The 17,642-nt window shown below is 40.8% G+C and overlaps 1 protein-coding gene across 1 annotated transcript in view; it reads right to left on the bottom strand.

Moving 5' to 3' along the window:
- Positions 1–17,642, bottom strand: part of dock9b (dedicator of cytokinesis 9b) — a 148,008-nt gene that overhangs the window by 57,240 nt on the left and 73,126 nt on the right. Inside the window, exons 19-29 of the mRNA XM_042334262.1 lie at positions 16,736–16,828; positions 16,457–16,580; positions 15,300–15,421; positions 12,203–12,289; positions 11,484–11,573; positions 10,624–10,739; positions 9,510–9,579; positions 8,248–8,373; positions 7,969–8,040; positions 2,894–3,040; positions 1,075–1,158 (exon numbers count right to left, since the gene is read on the bottom strand). Of these exons, the coding sequence (XP_042190196.1) occupies positions 1,075–1,158; positions 2,894–3,040; positions 7,969–8,040; positions 8,248–8,373; positions 9,510–9,579; positions 10,624–10,739; positions 11,484–11,573; positions 12,203–12,289; positions 15,300–15,421; positions 16,457–16,580; positions 16,736–16,828 (1,131 nt within the window). The remainder of the gene's footprint in view (positions 1–1,074; positions 1,159–2,893; positions 3,041–7,968; positions 8,041–8,247; positions 8,374–9,509; positions 9,580–10,623; positions 10,740–11,483; positions 11,574–12,202; positions 12,290–15,299; positions 15,422–16,456; positions 16,581–16,735; positions 16,829–17,642) is intronic.

The raw sequence follows: 17,642 nt of genomic DNA, 5'->3' as shown, positions 1-17,642 counted from the left end.
TGCACAAGGGGAAACCTGTAATTTCTTTTATAAAATCCATTTGTTTCACAGGTAAAGTGCAATATTTGTCTCCTTTTTTTGATCAGCCAGGTGTCTGACATACGTGAAAACCCGGAGTTTCACATGTGTATGCACCTTATACACTTTCCTTCCAATTAACAGCTGTGAACTGCAATATGCCTAACAACAAATTACATTTGTATAGCACCTTTCACGTCAGGAGGATATTCCAAGGCACTGGACAGTCAGGGATTCTCACCCAAGCTGGTGGTTGGCATCAAGAGAGGTGGATGGCGGGAGGGTAGGGGGTGATCGAAGTCATGGTTCAAGAGAAGACAGATTTTGAAGGAAGCAAGGGAGGCGGCGAGGCGTAGGAATTGTGGGATGGAGTTCCAGAGGATGGGGGCAGAGTGGCTGAAGGCCCACCCGCCAATGTGGGGTGGGCAAGACGAAGGACATTTAAGCAGGCCAGAGCCCACTCAGCAGAAGAAGCTGACAGATTAGTAGGGGGATAGAAGGTCACAGAGGTAAGAGGGAGCCAGGCCGTGGAGGGCTTTGAAGGTGAGAACCAGGATCTTGGACTGTATCCTCTGGGTGATGGGAAGCCAGTAGTCGGGCGAGGATGGGGGTGATAGGGTCGCGGAGCCTAGTGCGGGAGAGGACACGGGCTGCAGAGTTCTGTGGAGGGAGGAGTTGTGGAGGCCGACAAGTAGGGAGTTGGCGTGGTCTAGCCTAGATGTGATGAATGCATTAATAATTTAATGAAATGTTACCTAGCAAAAATATAACAATCATGCAAATTGACATCTTTCCCCAGTCTTAAAATTGATTTACTTTATAATTGTAGCAAAGAAGTTTGTGATTCGGAACAACAATTAGAGTCGCTCAATAAGGTAGTTTTCAATTTACAAACGTACACAGTGAGCATTGTTTTATACTCGAGCTAAAATCAGCAATGGAAAATTTGACCCCATACTTATGCAGGTAAAGACTGGACCAGAAATAATGATGCAGAAACTGAGCTAACACATTATTATTAGCAATCAAGAAAAATATCACAGATTTAACACCTACTTTTGGATTTCCAGGACTGAACCACTTGATGTAGTTGTTGATTTGTTTGAAAACAAAACCCCGGTCCATCAATGTGAAACACCTCTGTAACAAAGCAGAAAAAAATACCTGGTTAGAGGAACCACCATTTGCTGGAACACCTTTTCCTTCATTGCATTCTCATGATTTAAAATTTGCAGTTAACTCTAATCCAGATGTTTGCAAATTAGGTCCGAAATGCAACTTTCCCCACTTTTCCTTCCTAAAGCTCCTGCTTGGACTTGTTCCTCATCAACCAATCACTAAGAGGAAGAAGTGCCAATTCAGACAAAAATTGGCAGGCCCAGGAAACAGACCATAGCCCACTCTTGTTCAAAGCCGATTGCTTGCAGGCCTTGAGGGGGAAAAACAATAAGTGGAAGGAAGTACATCAAGAATTTAAAGGGAGAAGTAATGGCACAACTTATGCACCCTCACAGGATGAACTCAAAACATCTGTGGATGAATAAAATAGAGCGTAGAATCATCATAGAGTTATACAGCACAGAGGGCCATTCAGCCCATCATATCTGTGCCGGCTCTTTGAAAAGAGCTATCAAATTCAATCCACTCCTCCCTGCAAACCTGTCTTCCCCCAAATAATTATCTACTTCTTTTAAAGGGCATTATCGAATTGGCTTCCACCACCCTTTTAGGCAATGCATTCCAGATCTGTACAACTCACTGTGTGAAAACATTTCTCCTTACCTCCCCTCTGTTTCTTTTAACAACAATTTTAAATTGGTGTCCTCAGGTTACTGACTTACTTGCCAATGGAAATAGTTTCTCCCTGTTCACCCTATCAAATTCCCTCATAATTTTGAAAACTTCTCTTAAGTCTCCTCTTAACCTTCTCTACTCCTTAGTCTTCTATTAAAAGCACAAAATTGCTTGCTTTTATTTTTTTACCGCAAATGGAGTGAAAAATCCATCTTTTCACAAATGCTAATGAAATCTATAGCAACATTTTCTTCAACACATGCTAAAGCCAACACGCAGTTTAAGTATCCCAGGAAAATGCTATGAAGGATAATTGCTGGGTAATAGTGTTTGCATGATCTTCACAAGGCAAAAAGAGGTTCACAATAAGATTCTTCAGCCCATTTGATTTCACGCATCCAGAGTTCCAACCCTACTGTCTTCCCATTACAGCAACAAGCTGTATCTACAGCTGAGTTCAGCATCCTGGCCACAACCAGACCTGGTAAGTACCTTGTTGTCAAGTACCTCAGTGTTGTAAAACACTCAAGTGCCTGTTTCAGGTCTCTGCACAACATCATTAATGAACCGTACAACCCATCAGTTACTAAACTGCAGATACTAGAAGCAAAGAGCCAAATTCTGTGAGGAAGGGAATTCCAGAGCCTCGGGGCATAGTAGCTGAAGGCACGGCCGCCGAGGGTGGAGCGGAGCACTCAGGGGACGAGGAGAAGGATATCACAGAGAAAGAACAAAGTCAATGCTCCTCATGGAGTGGAAAAGGATGCCAAACGAAAGTCAAGCGGTCATCCAGCACACGCTCTGCTAAAGTCTTCATTCAAAATCCCTTTGACTCTGTAAGTTCTAAACAATTTCTATGAAACAAACATTCTGGCAAGGATTTAGTCTATTCCATTTTGAACCCATCCCAAAGCTAATTTGAAGCAGGCTGATTGCTGTGATCCAAGTTCACTGCTTGATTCTACATCAGATCAATTTGTTTTTCTGAATGTCATGGCAATTGCACATTTTATTATATCCTCAAGAAATTAAATACTGAACTGACAGATACAGTTCCAAATTTGACCACCATATTTCCTACCTTAATGAAGACAGCAAGGCTGTGGTTGGCGTTTCGTGCCTCCTCTGGTTTGTCTTTATATTTCTGTGTGATATGAGGCATCAACATGTTTACGAGGGTCTCCACGGTATGCTGGTAAGAGGCAGGGAATCGCTGGTTCCTGAATAACTGAATGAACCAGAGATATACATCAACTTCCAGAGTGCGAATATCTCACCATCACTTTGAATGCACTTAGAAAACATTTGATAAAGTGCAAGTAATTGCAGACCTCAATACAAGACGTTCAGTTGTAGCGCAGTTTCGATTGTAAAGACTCTAGCCCTTGCTTCTAAACTTTTTTCAAATTATATTTTACATTCTATTATGGGGCTTCACTAAAGCATTCAACTCATTCTAATGTGCACAATACCCATCATCCACATACCAAGTTGCAACAAAGGTGAAGTGTAGAAAGACACCAGTCACACTGCAACAATTGTAATTCAGTCTGGGCCAAAAACATCGATTTACTTTCATTGCACTCAGTGCTTGGAATTGGTTTCAGATTTGGTGTTGCACAAAATCCTTTTTCTGTTTTTTGTATTTTAAACGAAAGGAAAATGAGTGCATGCTGTATGTGCTGAAAGGTGACGAGGAAGTGAGTAGAACAAAAAGTCTATTTACAATAGAAGTTTTATTCTTGAGGGACATTTTATTATAATATACTCTGTACCTTTTAGAATGAAACATTAGAAATGCCAACCCTTGCTGGGTGCAGGAGGGGAAGAGGGGGAAAGGGAAGCAGAGAGAGAGAGAGACGGAGCCAGAGAAAAAAAGTTCTACTTTGAAATGACATTCTTGACCAAGGACTGCTTTATGAGGTTAATCAATGCCAAAAGTATAGAAGTATGTCAGTCCTCAGTACGAACATCCTGCCACAATACGGACACAGCCAACACTTCAAAAAGTTTCAGAAAAATCCAAACATTGACTAATGTGAAATGTGGCTTGGTACACAACACCTTATGCTGAACGTATGTTCCATTGTCATCAATTTAAGGTTAAAAGCAATGCTGCACAATACTTTTGCTCTTCCTAAATGTATAATTTGTTTTATCACACACCTATAATACTGAAGGCAGATACAGTGCTGGGAGCCAAACGCTGCAGGCATCTCAGATTTGAAGTACAAGTGAGGATCAATGAAATTACAGTAAAACCAAAAACTGTCAGTAATTCATTGTTCTCCTCCACAACAAGTGATCAGTGCCACCTTTCAGCAGCAGATGTCACATTTTTGTAAATTATTAACATTGCTTAACAATCTGCTACTCAATTACAGGGATGATCTATATTCACAAAACGCCTATATTCAGATGGCTACATAAAACTATCTGGGAACAGTTCTCCTTTGTTGCTGAGGAATATTATCACATTCTGCAATGCGTCAACAAAGCAATTTAATCCCAAAGATGGTCTGAGCTCTCAGCACATGTACCAAAATTGCTGGAGCATATAGAACAGTTAGTATGGAGGTAAATAAATAACTTGCATTTACATAGCACCCTTCACTCAGGATAATAATAATAATCCTTGCATTTGACATAGCACCTTATAATGTCGTTGAGACATCTCAAAGCTCTTCACAGAAAAGACTGTAAAGTGATATTACTGTAAAGCCCTGATCTTATAGAATGGCGAAACAGGTTCAAGGGGCTGAATGGCCTACTCCTGTTCCTATGTATATTTTGTGGGCAAAAGAATAGGGTCTGAGAGTACTGAATGCCAGTGGAGTAAAGAGTCTTAACTCATAAACGACTGCTCTTGCATGAGTTCACACACAAGTAGCAGTTTTGACATTTTGGATTCTGCCCAACAGAGTAGAAAGGGAAAGAGCCCAGTAGCAGCTGTCTCAGGGAACCTGTTCTAATTGAATCAATTCTTAAGTATCGTTCAATTCTAAACATGATACGAGAGTCCTCTAAAAAAGTTCACATCCCTATAGGAAGGTTCACATCTTCCCAACTGGAGTTAATGTTGCTGGTATTATTAGCCCTGAAAACAGATCAACACAATCACTGGTGTCAGTCTCTTTCAGAGGCACTCTCACCTCCGAATTATAAATTGTGGGTTCAAACCCCATGTGGAGCTCATAAAATAATCTAGTTTTGTTGTTATTGTTGACATTTGTGTAGCGCCTTTCACATCGGGAGGACGTTAAAGATGTGAAGTGAACGTTAAAGATCTCATGAAACTATTTGAAAATCAAATGGGAGTGTCTCGCAGTGTTCTCGCTAGCAATCTTCCGATAAAAAAATTGGTCGCTGACTTAATGGAGATTCGCGAGATGTTGCTGAGCATATTTGCCAACAAATACACTATCATTTTACAGTAAATTCTGTGAAGAATTTTGAGATGTTTCGTCAACATAAAAGTGCTATGTACCAAATGCAAGGATTATTATTAGTTCATGGTGGTTTCCATAGCATGCTGGTAAGAGACTGGTTCCTTTTCTTTGGTTAGCTGGGTGGATATCTGACACATGCAGAAACTCATCACTATCCAAGCCAACCAGAGTTGCATGCATCCCACATGGAAATCAGAGATATTTATTGGGATGGAATACATACTCTGTCCCCAGGGGGGATTCACATCCTGCTTACCTAATTCCAGAAAGTATTAGGCGCAGATTGGTAAGAGCCATAGCTAAAATCCCATAGCTTACCATTGAGAGCACTGTCTGACAAGCTTTCCTGCTGCTTGTCCAGCTAGGCTCACCCTACCTGTTAAAGCTTTGGTTTGCAGGGTTAATGAGAATTGAGAGCAAGTGACTGATGACTTCCAGTGACTTTCAAATCCTGCCAATGAACTAATCTGCCTACGCTATATAATCAGCAGTACCCTTGAGTACTGTGGACTCCTCTGGTTCAGGAACTGGACTACCGAGACCGCCACAGAGAGTAGGCTCAATTCCGAACATTCCGTTGCCAAATATGTTTTTTGTATCCCGAGTACAAAAAACAAATTTATATTCAACAGATACCAGACTTCCCGGGATTCCCCTTAACACATTGAAAGTGATAACATCAAATCTGCTTAGAACAAAGGCATTTTTTAAAGACCTATTTATCAATTCCTCTTGATAAAGGTTTCAAGTTGTGTCTTCTCTGCACAATAGATAGCACTGAGCCACTATAAACACAGCAGCAATTGCAAATAACAGACCAAATTATACACAGTGTTGGTCTCATCACTGAAGGCTGCCATGCTAGAAAGCAGCCAGACAGCTATGCTGCCAACCAAGAACAAAAACAATATTTCTTTCAGATATCAGGACATAGAACAAATCAAGGCCTGAACTTGCAACAAAAATCAGCAAGAATAACACAAAGTGGATTGCAGTACTGAACTATCAAATTAAAGAGATGTCTGCAGTTAATAAATAATGCATACCAAAACAGGCTGGATCAAAATGCACTATAATGTTTCTTTCCTTTGGCCTGGTGTTCCTTAAGGTGGCCTTGTCTTTTAAACAACAACAAATTATGTTTATATAGAGCGTTTCATATCTTAAAGACACCCCAAGGCTCTGGACAGTTAAGGGTTTACACCAAACTGGGGGATGGAATCAAGAAGGTTAGAGGGTAGGGGATGGGAAGATGACTGAAGGCACTGTCAAAAAAAAAATGGTCTTGAGATGGGTCTTGAAGGAAGCAAGTCGGAGGGATTCAGGAATGGAGTTCTTGTGGGTGGGGCCAGAAAAGCTCAAGGCCCATCCACCCATGGTGGAGCAGGCCGGATAGGGGTCATGGAGCAGGCCAGAGTCCACAAATGGAGGGTGCAGACAGGTTGGTATGGTATTAAGAGGTTGCAGAGGTAGAAAGGAGCAAGACTGTAGAGTGTTTTAAAAGTGAGGACAAGGATTTTAAACTTGATCCTCTGGGGGATGGGGAGCCAGTGAAGTCGCGCAAGGATGGAAGTGATTGGTTCATTGGGCTTGGTATGGGAGAGGTCAAGAGCTGCAGAGCTCTAGAAAATCTGCAGCGTGTGGAGGGAAGAGTTGTAGACTCTGGCGAACAGGGAGTATGCGTAGTTGAGCCTGGAAGTGTTCAATGCATGACTAAGCGTCTCGGTGGACTGGGGTAAAGGTGGTGGCAGGCAATGTTGCGGTGGTGGGGGAAGGCAGAACAGATCATGGCAAGGATGTGGGGTTTGAAGGATTGCTGAGGGTCAAATAGGACACGGTTTTGTATTAGCTCTTTGAGGTGGAGTCTGCATCCATGAACAGTGATGCTGTCAGCATCTGAGGTGAGGAAGCGCTGGCGGGAGCCAAATAAAAGGGCCTCCGTCTCGTCAACGTTCAGCTGGAGAAACTTGGTTCCCATCCAGGACTAGGTGTCTGACAAGACAATCTGTCAGGACAGCAGTGGTCCTGGAGTCCAGAGTGGAGGCAGAGAGAGAAGATTTGGGTGTCACCCATCCAGATTAACCCCATGCTTGTGGGTGGCGTCACCAAGCGAGCCATGTAAATGTTAAAGAGGAGAGGACCAAGGACAGAGCCCTGAGGAATGCAGCATGTGACAGTATAAGGGCAGGAGGAGAAGCCATTGGTGGAAACAAAGTGCAGACAATGAGAAAGGCAAGATTGAAACCAGGTAAGGACAGAACCATGAAGGTGGAGCTGAGAGGAAAGGTGGTGGAGAGGAATAGAGTGGTCAACCGAAGGCAGCAGAGAGATCAAGGACCAGGAGACAGAGAGAGCCCTGGTCACCGATGGACAGAATGTCATCTGTAACTTTGATGAAGGCGATCTTTGGCACTATTTTGTACTGAGAATCTAGAAGGAATCGACTTCCCTTTTCTCTGCTACAAAGGTTGCTTCTTTAGATGCAAAAGCAGAGGCTACTGGAGGATTTTGCCCAAATGTAGACCTGACTAGTGACTCAATGCATTGAAAGTATAGAAATACCTGGATGCAAGAAGAAAAAAATAAATGCCAACTAAGAAAGAAAAATGTTTTACTATCAGGACAGTTGGACATGTAAACTTCACTTCAATGCAAACAGTTTATCCAGACATTGCTCAGAGGACAAATCGATGCTGTAAACACTAACCTTTAGCTTGTTGCTTTCAATAAGATGCTGGGCCATCGATTTTATCAGCACCTCAAGGAAAAACCACGAATACTGAAAACAAATAAACCATTTTCCATAAGAGGCAAGCTAGAAAAGCAAATCATAAAATCTACATGTAGTGAAGTAAACTTCCCTCCTTTGAAGCAATTAACTCAGGCCCCAACACAGATCTATCCAGCAAAAAAAAATTAAAACTGTTAATTCTTGCAGAAGTTCTTTATAGATCTGAAAGTAGCTGAAGGTCTCAGACCTCTGTACCTTGAGCAGCTTGTTACAGGTCAGAAAGTCAGCCGTCGTTTTCAGCAGCACAGTCATTGACTTTGTTAGTTCTTCATGCACAGTCTTACACTTGGAGGTATTACAGGGTTCAGTCTTGAAAACAAACTGCAGGAAAGCATCGGGAAGAAAAATAAGTTTATTAAATAGTCAAATATAGATCTGCATCTAATCTCTATGGAAAACGTTTGAAAATATTTGCAAAAGAAAAAAAATAGAAAAAAATGAGAATGTATATGCAAGGAAATGAAAATGCTAAGATTTTATCAAAAATCACAAACAGATAAAGGTTTATTCTAAGGGCCTTTCACAAAACTGCACTGAGTGTGTATATTTCTCATATAGTAATATCCAAGAACTAGTCACATTTTCCAAACCTAGGCATATAGGTATGTACAGAACCAGAAAGGACCAATGATCTCCAAAGTTAATTTTTAAAAAACAATAATTAATCTGACTTTGCTCCATTTCTTCTACTCTGTGATTCAATTTACACCAAATAGTAATTGATGTTTGTCAAATAGCTGTCTAAAGAACAAAAGATCCATTTTAAAGGGGCAATGTTAATGAAATAAGAACAGAGGTGTTCAAAAACCTGGTAAAGCAATCTGGCCCATGACTAAAAGATCAACACAAGGTCAGGGCTAGTTAAACATACCAATGAAACTATTCACGAAGGGATAAAAGGAGCTTTCATTGCTGGACGATATCCTGTTTGCATCTCAACTTGGCAATGGACCACTTCCGTTTTAAGGTCCAAAATAGTCAAACAAAATTCAAATGAGAATTACTCTGAGGTCAAATTCAATGTTAACTATTCTGTTCATTTTACAATCTTTTCATCAGCAGATAAAATTTTAAGTAGTCCAAAAAGACACTTAGTTCAATTTTTAGCATCTTATGCATGTAAAAATGTAATTTGGCCCATCACGCTCAATCATTTCAGAGTCAATGAACAAGGGTCAACCTCAGGATAAATTCCACTCTACCCACCTATCTCTCAGGGAAAGGTTCCACATAAATACTCCCCAATCAGTTTGCTAATGTTCAAATCTATTCAAAGGGACCTCACCCGTCAGAGAAAATCCACCAACCTTAAACCATCAAGTCCTTCAATTCCATTCCTAACCCTGTTTTTAATAAGTTAATGCTTTTGCTTGTGACCTTAATAGTTTCTAAAACCGCATTTTAACTGGAAAATGTATATTTCTAAAGATACACAAAAATATTTTGCAAAACAATACCTTTACGTAAGACCTTAAATAGTTTTCCAATCCTTCATCGTGGCACTGGGAAACAATGTGTGCAAGAACTCTAAGGGAGGATTCAATGAAATTCAAAGATTGTTAAAATATCATTGAGCTTAGCCAAAATAATAACATATCCAACAATGCTCTATTTCTCCTTCTTCTTTGATAGAACTAAATAAAGAATAGTTATAAACTTCACAAACTTATTTGATTTATCAAGAACCTTTTTTTTGCTGAGGGAGGCAAACATAAATAGGTCCAATTTTTGGCATCTTAACCACAGACAGATGTAATCTGGTCTATCATGCTCACTCCTTTCGGAGACCACATACATTCAACATCAGCGAACTCAATTCCATCTACTCTATCTCCCAGGAAACGGTGGAAACAAATGTGTTCATCCAGGAAAGGTAACATTATTGCTGTGGAATGGAACATATTTTTAGTCCTTTTGCCCAATCTAGAGATCAAGACCTCTCAGGTCAGATACAACACATTTTGCGTCGGGTAAAGCTCCTATCCTATTTTAGTTCTCTTCTTCTCCCACACACTATGTGAAGAGTACTATATAATTATCCTTTTTGCTTCCCGGACAAGCAGAATTATGGCCCGAGTGAAACTGCAAATGAGGTCCCCTGCCATCTTTGGCTTACGCCACAGACTTCTCCAATTCCCCTTCAGTTTTCTGCATTTCTCTCTCTCTCAAAAGAGTGGATACGTGTTTGATGTATTCATCTGTTAGCAATGGCTGCCCTCTGATACTACACCCATTTTGCCTGTGAGTCTAGATAAAGGACCGTGTGTGTCACCTATCTCAAAGCATAAATCAGGAATCAAACCTTCACTGTCTCTACTGCCCAGTTCCACATTGAATAGTACCTTCACCATATGAATCAGCAGGAAAGCGCTAGATGTGCTTATCTATTTTGTGCCAAGTATTAAGTAGCTTGGAGGCATGTATATTTTTACTGTTGCCCTTTCTATTCTTGGGAGACAAACCTATTCTGCCAGACGCCAGGAAACTCAGGTATTTATTTAGAATTTCAGAATGAAGCATTCCAATACACATTTTTAAATAAAACATCTACATTCTGTTCTAGCAATTTACCTTGTAACATTAACTGCTACATCCTCCTGGGTGGCTCTTGAGAGAATCCGAAACAACTGGTTCAGGATTGTGGGCAGGAAATTAGTCATCGCGTGACCCTCCATAGCATGCAAGCTCTAAAAGATGAAGGATTGCACAGTCAGGGCTCATTCATACAATCCCTCATAACCTCCGAAAGATCGGCTCACATTCCTTCAGAACTTAACTAAATATTACTCTTCTTCACCAGACCCCACTGACAAAGGTCGCGGAAAAAAACAGAGTTGATTGGGGTGGAGGTGTCGAGTAATATTTCAGTCTCAAGGAAACCTTGGTGTGTAATTGAATATCGAGTGCACATATAAACTGAAGAAAAACTGTATAATTGAGGAACAAGACTGAACATTTTGTCTCCAGGCTTAGTTCAGTTTGGAAAGACCAAAAAAACTACAGCCAATGTATTGCAAAACATCCGCTGCTCAATGGTCAAATCAATATTTTAAATCAAATACAATTCCTCAGTTCATCACCAAATCCTGATGCCAAATCCAGTACCACCACTTCACACCATCTTTGGCGTTGGGCTCCGGCCCTGTTTTGCTCTTCGAGATACTACCCCATGTGAAGGGCACTATATAAATTAAGTTCTTGTTGAAGTAGTGGTACTGCTTGAGGAATTTGACTTCAAAACTTTCTCCAATGACAACATTAAGGATATGCTTCAGGGGATAGTTAAAACCTTTGATATAAAGTGAAAAAACGCATATCAGAAACTGAAGGTACATGGAGAAGTATCCAAATTGCACTACTATTGGATCAGCTACTGTTTTTTATATAAAGTAACTAGTAACTAGATTGACCCCCAATTGTTAAAAACGTACCTTGAGGAATTTGACAAGGTCAGTTCCAGAGGCCTGAGCTCCCGAATCACACTTCTGACAGTACTGGAAAAAGTTGTTCAAGTGCTGGTCCTGCAGATACCAAGAAAAGAAACCTGCCTATGTTAAGTCTTTCGAAATATGTGTCGTATATTGAAACACACCGCAAACATCAACCAGAATAGGCCATAAATGGCCAAGAATGAAAGAGACTCTTAACAAAAATGTGCTGCCCACACAAGACAAATAACCTTCAACAAGAAGACATTGAGATGGCAATTATCCGCTTTTAAATTAACATTGGACACTTCTCTAACGATGAATGGAGTGAAACAACAAGTACATCTGATGTTTCCTTACAAATCACCTTAGTGTTTCCGCATATCTAGCGGGACCACACAGATTTGAAGGCTGCAGTTTCAAATAACAGTCTGTCCAGAGTGAGCTATGCTAGCATTCGCACTACAAGGCCCTTCTGCCAATTGCTTTCCAGAAAACTCTACTGCACATCAATGCTTAATTATAATGCCTGTGCCTTCTCTCTAGTTAAATACTCACACCGTCAAGGCTCCTACATTAATAGTGGTCACTCTGGAGAGATATCAGAGAACTATTTGCACAGTAGAAGTATACTCCCAGGAAAAGGAAAAAAATCAAACATTGCAGCACAGGAAGGAAGACAGAAGGGAAGACAATGTTTTACTTTAATAAAAACACCTCACCTGAGTATATACTGTGGAGACTAGGTGTGTTGCAACTTTGAATATATGTTTCGCTCCATCCACCCATTTGATTTCAGGTCCCGAGTGCTATAAGGTACAACCACATTTTTGAGTTATAAAGAAACATTAGCATTATTTATTTTTTCCTCCATAATCTATACGCAGAAGCAACACACTCCTCTTTACTGGATTTATACACTGATTAACTTTCTAAGGAGTGCAAGAGTCCAAAACACAAGTGGATAGCTTTGCTTTTCATAATCCTACTGAAGGAAGACAGCAGCAGAAGATATGCTGCCTTTGCAAAGCAGTTTTTCAGCTGTGAAAATAATCCTGATTTCTTTCCTGCACTGCACCTAATCACCAGCTAACATAAGGGCTCATTTCCTGACTCTAATGGAGCTGCATCATCTACAATGACGCTCACTTCCTTTCTTATAGCATGTGAACCCATTTCCAAATTAAAATAAACAATTCACAAATCATATTTGGATAATATCTTAAAGCATTTCCCTATGTTTGTAGATTATCCATAACAGGACGCTTTGCACATAATGTTTGCTGCTTTTATTCACGGAAATTATTTAAAATAATGTTAAATACATCTTTTTGTGGAGAGAAAAAAAGTACAAATCGATTTTCTGAGTGCAGCCCCACAGCCACCTATGAAATGGCTCCAAGGCACTATCCTGCATGCAGAGCATTCTATAAACATAAGGAGCATTGTTGAAATAAGAATCATTAAATATCCTGTCAGAGAGGAACCTTGTCCATTCGACTATGAACCAGTCATGAAAAAAGCAACTCAGCTTATGGAAGCATCAGTATCATTTAAAAAATGACTGAATTTCAGGTCATCAGGTGCAATGCACAAGAAGTGACATCAGCAGCAACATGATGACCTAAAAATAGGTGGCTGACTTCCAGGTCATTACGTCACCACCAATATCACTTCCTGCGGACCACATATGCCCAGGACACGTCGCTTGCAACCAAATGACCCAGAAGTTGGCCATTTTAGTGCAGAAAGCACAGAGGCCATGTTAATGGAATTCATATTACATTCGTAGTATAAACTGATTAGCATTGTATAATGCGGTTGCACTGAATGCACTGTATTGGGAAGCAGACAAAGGAGTTGCTTGAAAGAATACAAGTGCAAAATAATTACTATTTCACAAACATACTTTCATAAAGAGTAAGAAATTATACTTGCGTGTGGCAACTCTCCAAATGTGGTTATACTGACATATACCGTTGTTGCCACAGCTACTTTGTTTATATTGTACAACACCCTGGCAAGGTGCCCTCAACTCAATTTGTAATAACATCAGCCTTTTTCCCCAGATGTATTTTCTTTTAACCCTTTGTGAGCTTTGTATTGCTTTGGGACGTCCTCCCGACGTGAAAGGCACTCTATAAATGTAATTTTGTTGTTGTTGTTGTAGTCGTCGTCTTTGGAACGTCCTACTGACGTAAAAGGTGCCATATAAATGCAATTTGTAGTTTGCAATGAAAAACCTACAAGCAATCAACATTACCTCTAATTGGTCAATTAGGATTTTAAATGTACCTCTTCGATGGTGTTATCAGTCATCCTTCCCACCCACCTCCCTCCCCTGAACATCTCATATAGATTTATCAGTTGGGCCAATAGAAAAGTGCGGCCACACCTTTTCCGCTACAACAGCCCTTGTCCGCTACAAACCCGTCATAAACGCTATTCCTGGCCCGCGGGCCACTCACGCTGTTTACCTGATGTCACTGTGGGCAGAGCAGCTCCGGACACGCATGCGCAGTGCGACGCAAGCGGCTAATGGGCTACACTCAGAGGCCTCACATCTGTGATTGTCTGTCTGTGTGTCTCTGTGTGAGTCTGTCTGTGCCCCTTCTATATCTGTGTGTGTTTATGAGTGTCTCTGTGTGTCTCTGTCTGTGTGTGTATATGTGTCTGAGTGTGTCTCTCTCTCTCTATGTGTGTCTCTCTCTGTGTCTGTGAGTGTGTGTGTGTGTGTGCGCCTCTCTCTGTGCTTGTGAGTGTGTGTGTGTGTGCCTCTCTCTGTGTCTGTGAGTGTTTGTGCCTCTCTCTGTGTCTGTGAGTGTGTGTGCCTCTCTCTGTGTCTGTGAGTGTGTGCCTCTCTCTGTGTCTGTGTGTGTGTGTGCCTCTGTGTCTGTGTGTCTCTCTCTGTGTCTGTGAGTGTGTGTGTGCCTCTCTCTGTGTCTGAGTGTGTGTGTGTGCCTCTGTGTGTGTGTCTCTCTGTGACTGTGAGTGTGCCTCTCTCTGTGTCTGTGAGTGTGTGTGTGTGCCTCTTTCTGTGTCTGTGAGTGTGTGTGTGCCTCTCTCTATGTCTGTGTGTGTGCCTCTCTCTGTATCTGTGAGTGTGTGTGAGTGTGCCTCTCTCTGTGTCTGTGCCTCTCTCTGTGTCTGAGAGTGTGTGTGCCTCTCTGTGTCTGAGAGTGTGTGTGCCTCTCTGTGTCTGTGAGTGTGTGTGCCTCTCTGTGTCTGTGAGTGTGTGTGCCTCTCTGTGTCTGTGAGTGTGTGTGCCTCTCTCTGTGTCTGTGAGTGTGTGTCTCTCTCTCTGTGTCTGAGTGTGTGTGCCTCTCTCTGTGTCTCTGAGTATGTGTGTCTCTCTCTGTGTCTCTGAGTATGTGTGTATCACTCGCTGGGTCTCTGTGTGGTATCGGCTTTGAGAGGCAGGAGGTGGTGAGCTCCTGTAGCCTTACTGATATGTGTCCCCCACGGCCCCTTAAAAAAATGACTACCCAGTTTTTAAAGAAGCAATTAATAATTTTGTTTGCAACAATCCAATATGTGTTATTTCCTTATATTTAGTTTTTAATCAATAAAGTGAATAAAATGTAGCAGTAAAATGTACCTCAATAGCACCAATCAACCCCGCAATTTCCCCACAAAATCTAGCAAAGCCCTCCACAATTTCCTGCAAGATTTGTAAAGAGATCTGCAATTTTTTGGCAAAGATGTCCGCACTTTTCTATTGGCCCAGCCTATGAGTAAGGACTTTTAATTCACCCTGTCCAAATTTTATTGTGCTGTAATAATGCATTGGAGCAAATAAAACAAGAACAAGAAGCTCACCTTTCCCATTCCGAGCTCCTGGTAGTTTAGGTAGCCAACTGGAAGGTTAGCAGACACTGAAATCTGATTTTCATTGGTAACAACACGACCGTCCTTCAGTAGCGGAAGCCAAGCGTATCCAACTACAGGGCAGAGCAAAGGAAGCTAGATCATTCCATTACAATAGCGAGGTGTAACTTACGCATACAAGTCTAAAACAAAGTCAGCATTTCTTTAAGACTTATTAAACATTGTAAATGGTATCATGACTTTTTGGTCACACTGTACAAATTTTGTGAATGGCTAGTGTTAGAATTAAATCCCTAGACTTCAGTGTTGATTCAGCTGCAGTTTGACAGGTGACGAGGAGCCACGCTATACAGGCTGAAATTAAGGCTGATTATACAGCTGTTTCAGAACAAAAAGTAAAACTACTAGATCTGAAATTTGAAGACACCTGACTTCTAGAGAAAAAAAAACTTGAAACAGGTCTTCACATGAATCTGCACTTATAAACAGTAGCTGAAATATCGTTTATAAATGGATAGAATATGGTTTATCAATTCAAACAGAAGAGAAAATGAGTATTGACATCTGAACTGTTAAACTGGGACATAGCAAGTTCAAGCCACAATCAATGCCAAGCTCCCCTAATGGTTAGTCAGAAACTACATCACCCAGAACCAGGGGGAATGGGGAATGGGTAAAGCTCCCACTCCCCTCACCCAGCCCAGTTCGTACAACTCAAATGTAGCAGCCTCATGTTCTGCTCTATAGTGAGCGAGCCAATTTCAGGTGATACTGGTGTTGGAGAGATACAATTGGCCTCACTGAACTGGACTCGGCTGTGATGACCCAGTGGTCCAAAACTCATTGTCAAGGCACATGCATTAACCACTTGGACAAATGTGGATCTGTACCTTACTAGAACAAAAAAACATTCAGGAGGGGAAGGGAAAATGGAGAAAGAAAAAAAAACTATATAAAGGATATAAACAACGTTCCAAATTTGATTTGGGCCACTCGGAACACAGGACTAATGAACCATGTCCATATAAAGTGGCACTATTGTGCCATAACACACATGTTTTAAGAAGCAACCCTTCACATTTACAATTTTTTAATGATCACAAAAGCCAAAAAGCAGCAGTTATTTTCGACAGAATTGTAACCAAAACCTTGAAATTCAATTGTTTCCTTCTTCTTTGTGGTTCCTTTGCTTGAATTGTCACAACTAAGGTGGTAGAATGTGAACAACAAGTGGTGCTTTTCATGCAGCTGGGTAGGCAGTTCCACTTTAATCTGAAACACATTAAGGAGATTTCATTATTATGAGCAAAAGGACTCGACTCTCAGCCACAACTCAATCTCAATGTTTCGACTTTTAATTATGCAGCAGTATCTGAATGTACATTTACAATACACCCTGTGAAACACTAAGAACCACATCTCTTTACCTCATCGTAGAACTCTGGGTTTTGATGATGGTGTAAAACCACTGCAAAAGCATTCTTAGTGAACACAGACCCTCCTGGGCGGCCATAGATACACTATGGGGAAAAATAAACAGGGGAGTAGGGATTGTGAATTGTGTTGATTTTGTTAGAGAAAGAAAAGTAAATAAATAATTATTAATCTATGCATCTTCTCCCGATATATAACGATCATAAAACTGAAAAACAGTAGCATTTACTCCACATTTCTTTCTTCACAAAAATAATTTAAAAAAACTTGCATTTGATATGGCACCTTTTAAGTCAGGAGACCGTTTCAATGCACTTCACATTATAATTAGTGAAGGCCATTTGTAGCTCCCCAACTGTTGCCTCTGAAGCAATAAGCCAATTCAGCTTATGTCAAGAATCAAAGCTTGTCTTATGCGGCTGATAGCTGCACTGCCCATTGTTAGTTTATGTTATAAACTGTATATAAGAGCATAAGAACATAAGAATTTATATGGGAAAGAACATCAAGGTCCATCTAGTTCGCCTTCCACCATCCAGGCAGCCACTTGACATTTTGTGGCTCAAATTATATACTGTATCCCGAGATATTATTTTCTAGCAGAAATCTATTTAATTTGTTCTTGAAACAAACAATATTTTCTGCTTCCACTGTCTCTCTAGGGACCCTGTTCTATAAGTTTACTACTCGCTCACTGAAGTAGTATTTCTGCAGATTTGTATTGAACTTATCCCCCTTCAATGGCAGGCCATGTCCTCTGTTTCTATTGTTTAGTACAAAGTAAAACATCTTATCATGGTCTACATTACCTATTCCCTTCAGAACCTTAAAGACCATAATCATATCGCCCCTCAACCTTCTCTTCTCCAGTGGGAACATTATCTAATCGCTCCTCGTAGT

The sequence above is a fragment of the Callorhinchus milii genome, unplaced genomic scaffold (assembly GCF_018977255.1).
Source record: "Callorhinchus milii isolate IMCB2004 unplaced genomic scaffold, IMCB_Cmil_1.0 Scaffold4, whole genome shotgun sequence".
NCBI classification, from domain to species: Eukaryota; Metazoa; Chordata; class Chondrichthyes; order Chimaeriformes; family Callorhinchidae; genus Callorhinchus; species Callorhinchus milii.
Note: the sequence above shows the minus strand (reverse complement) of the source record. Positions and strands in the feature narration are given on the sequence as shown.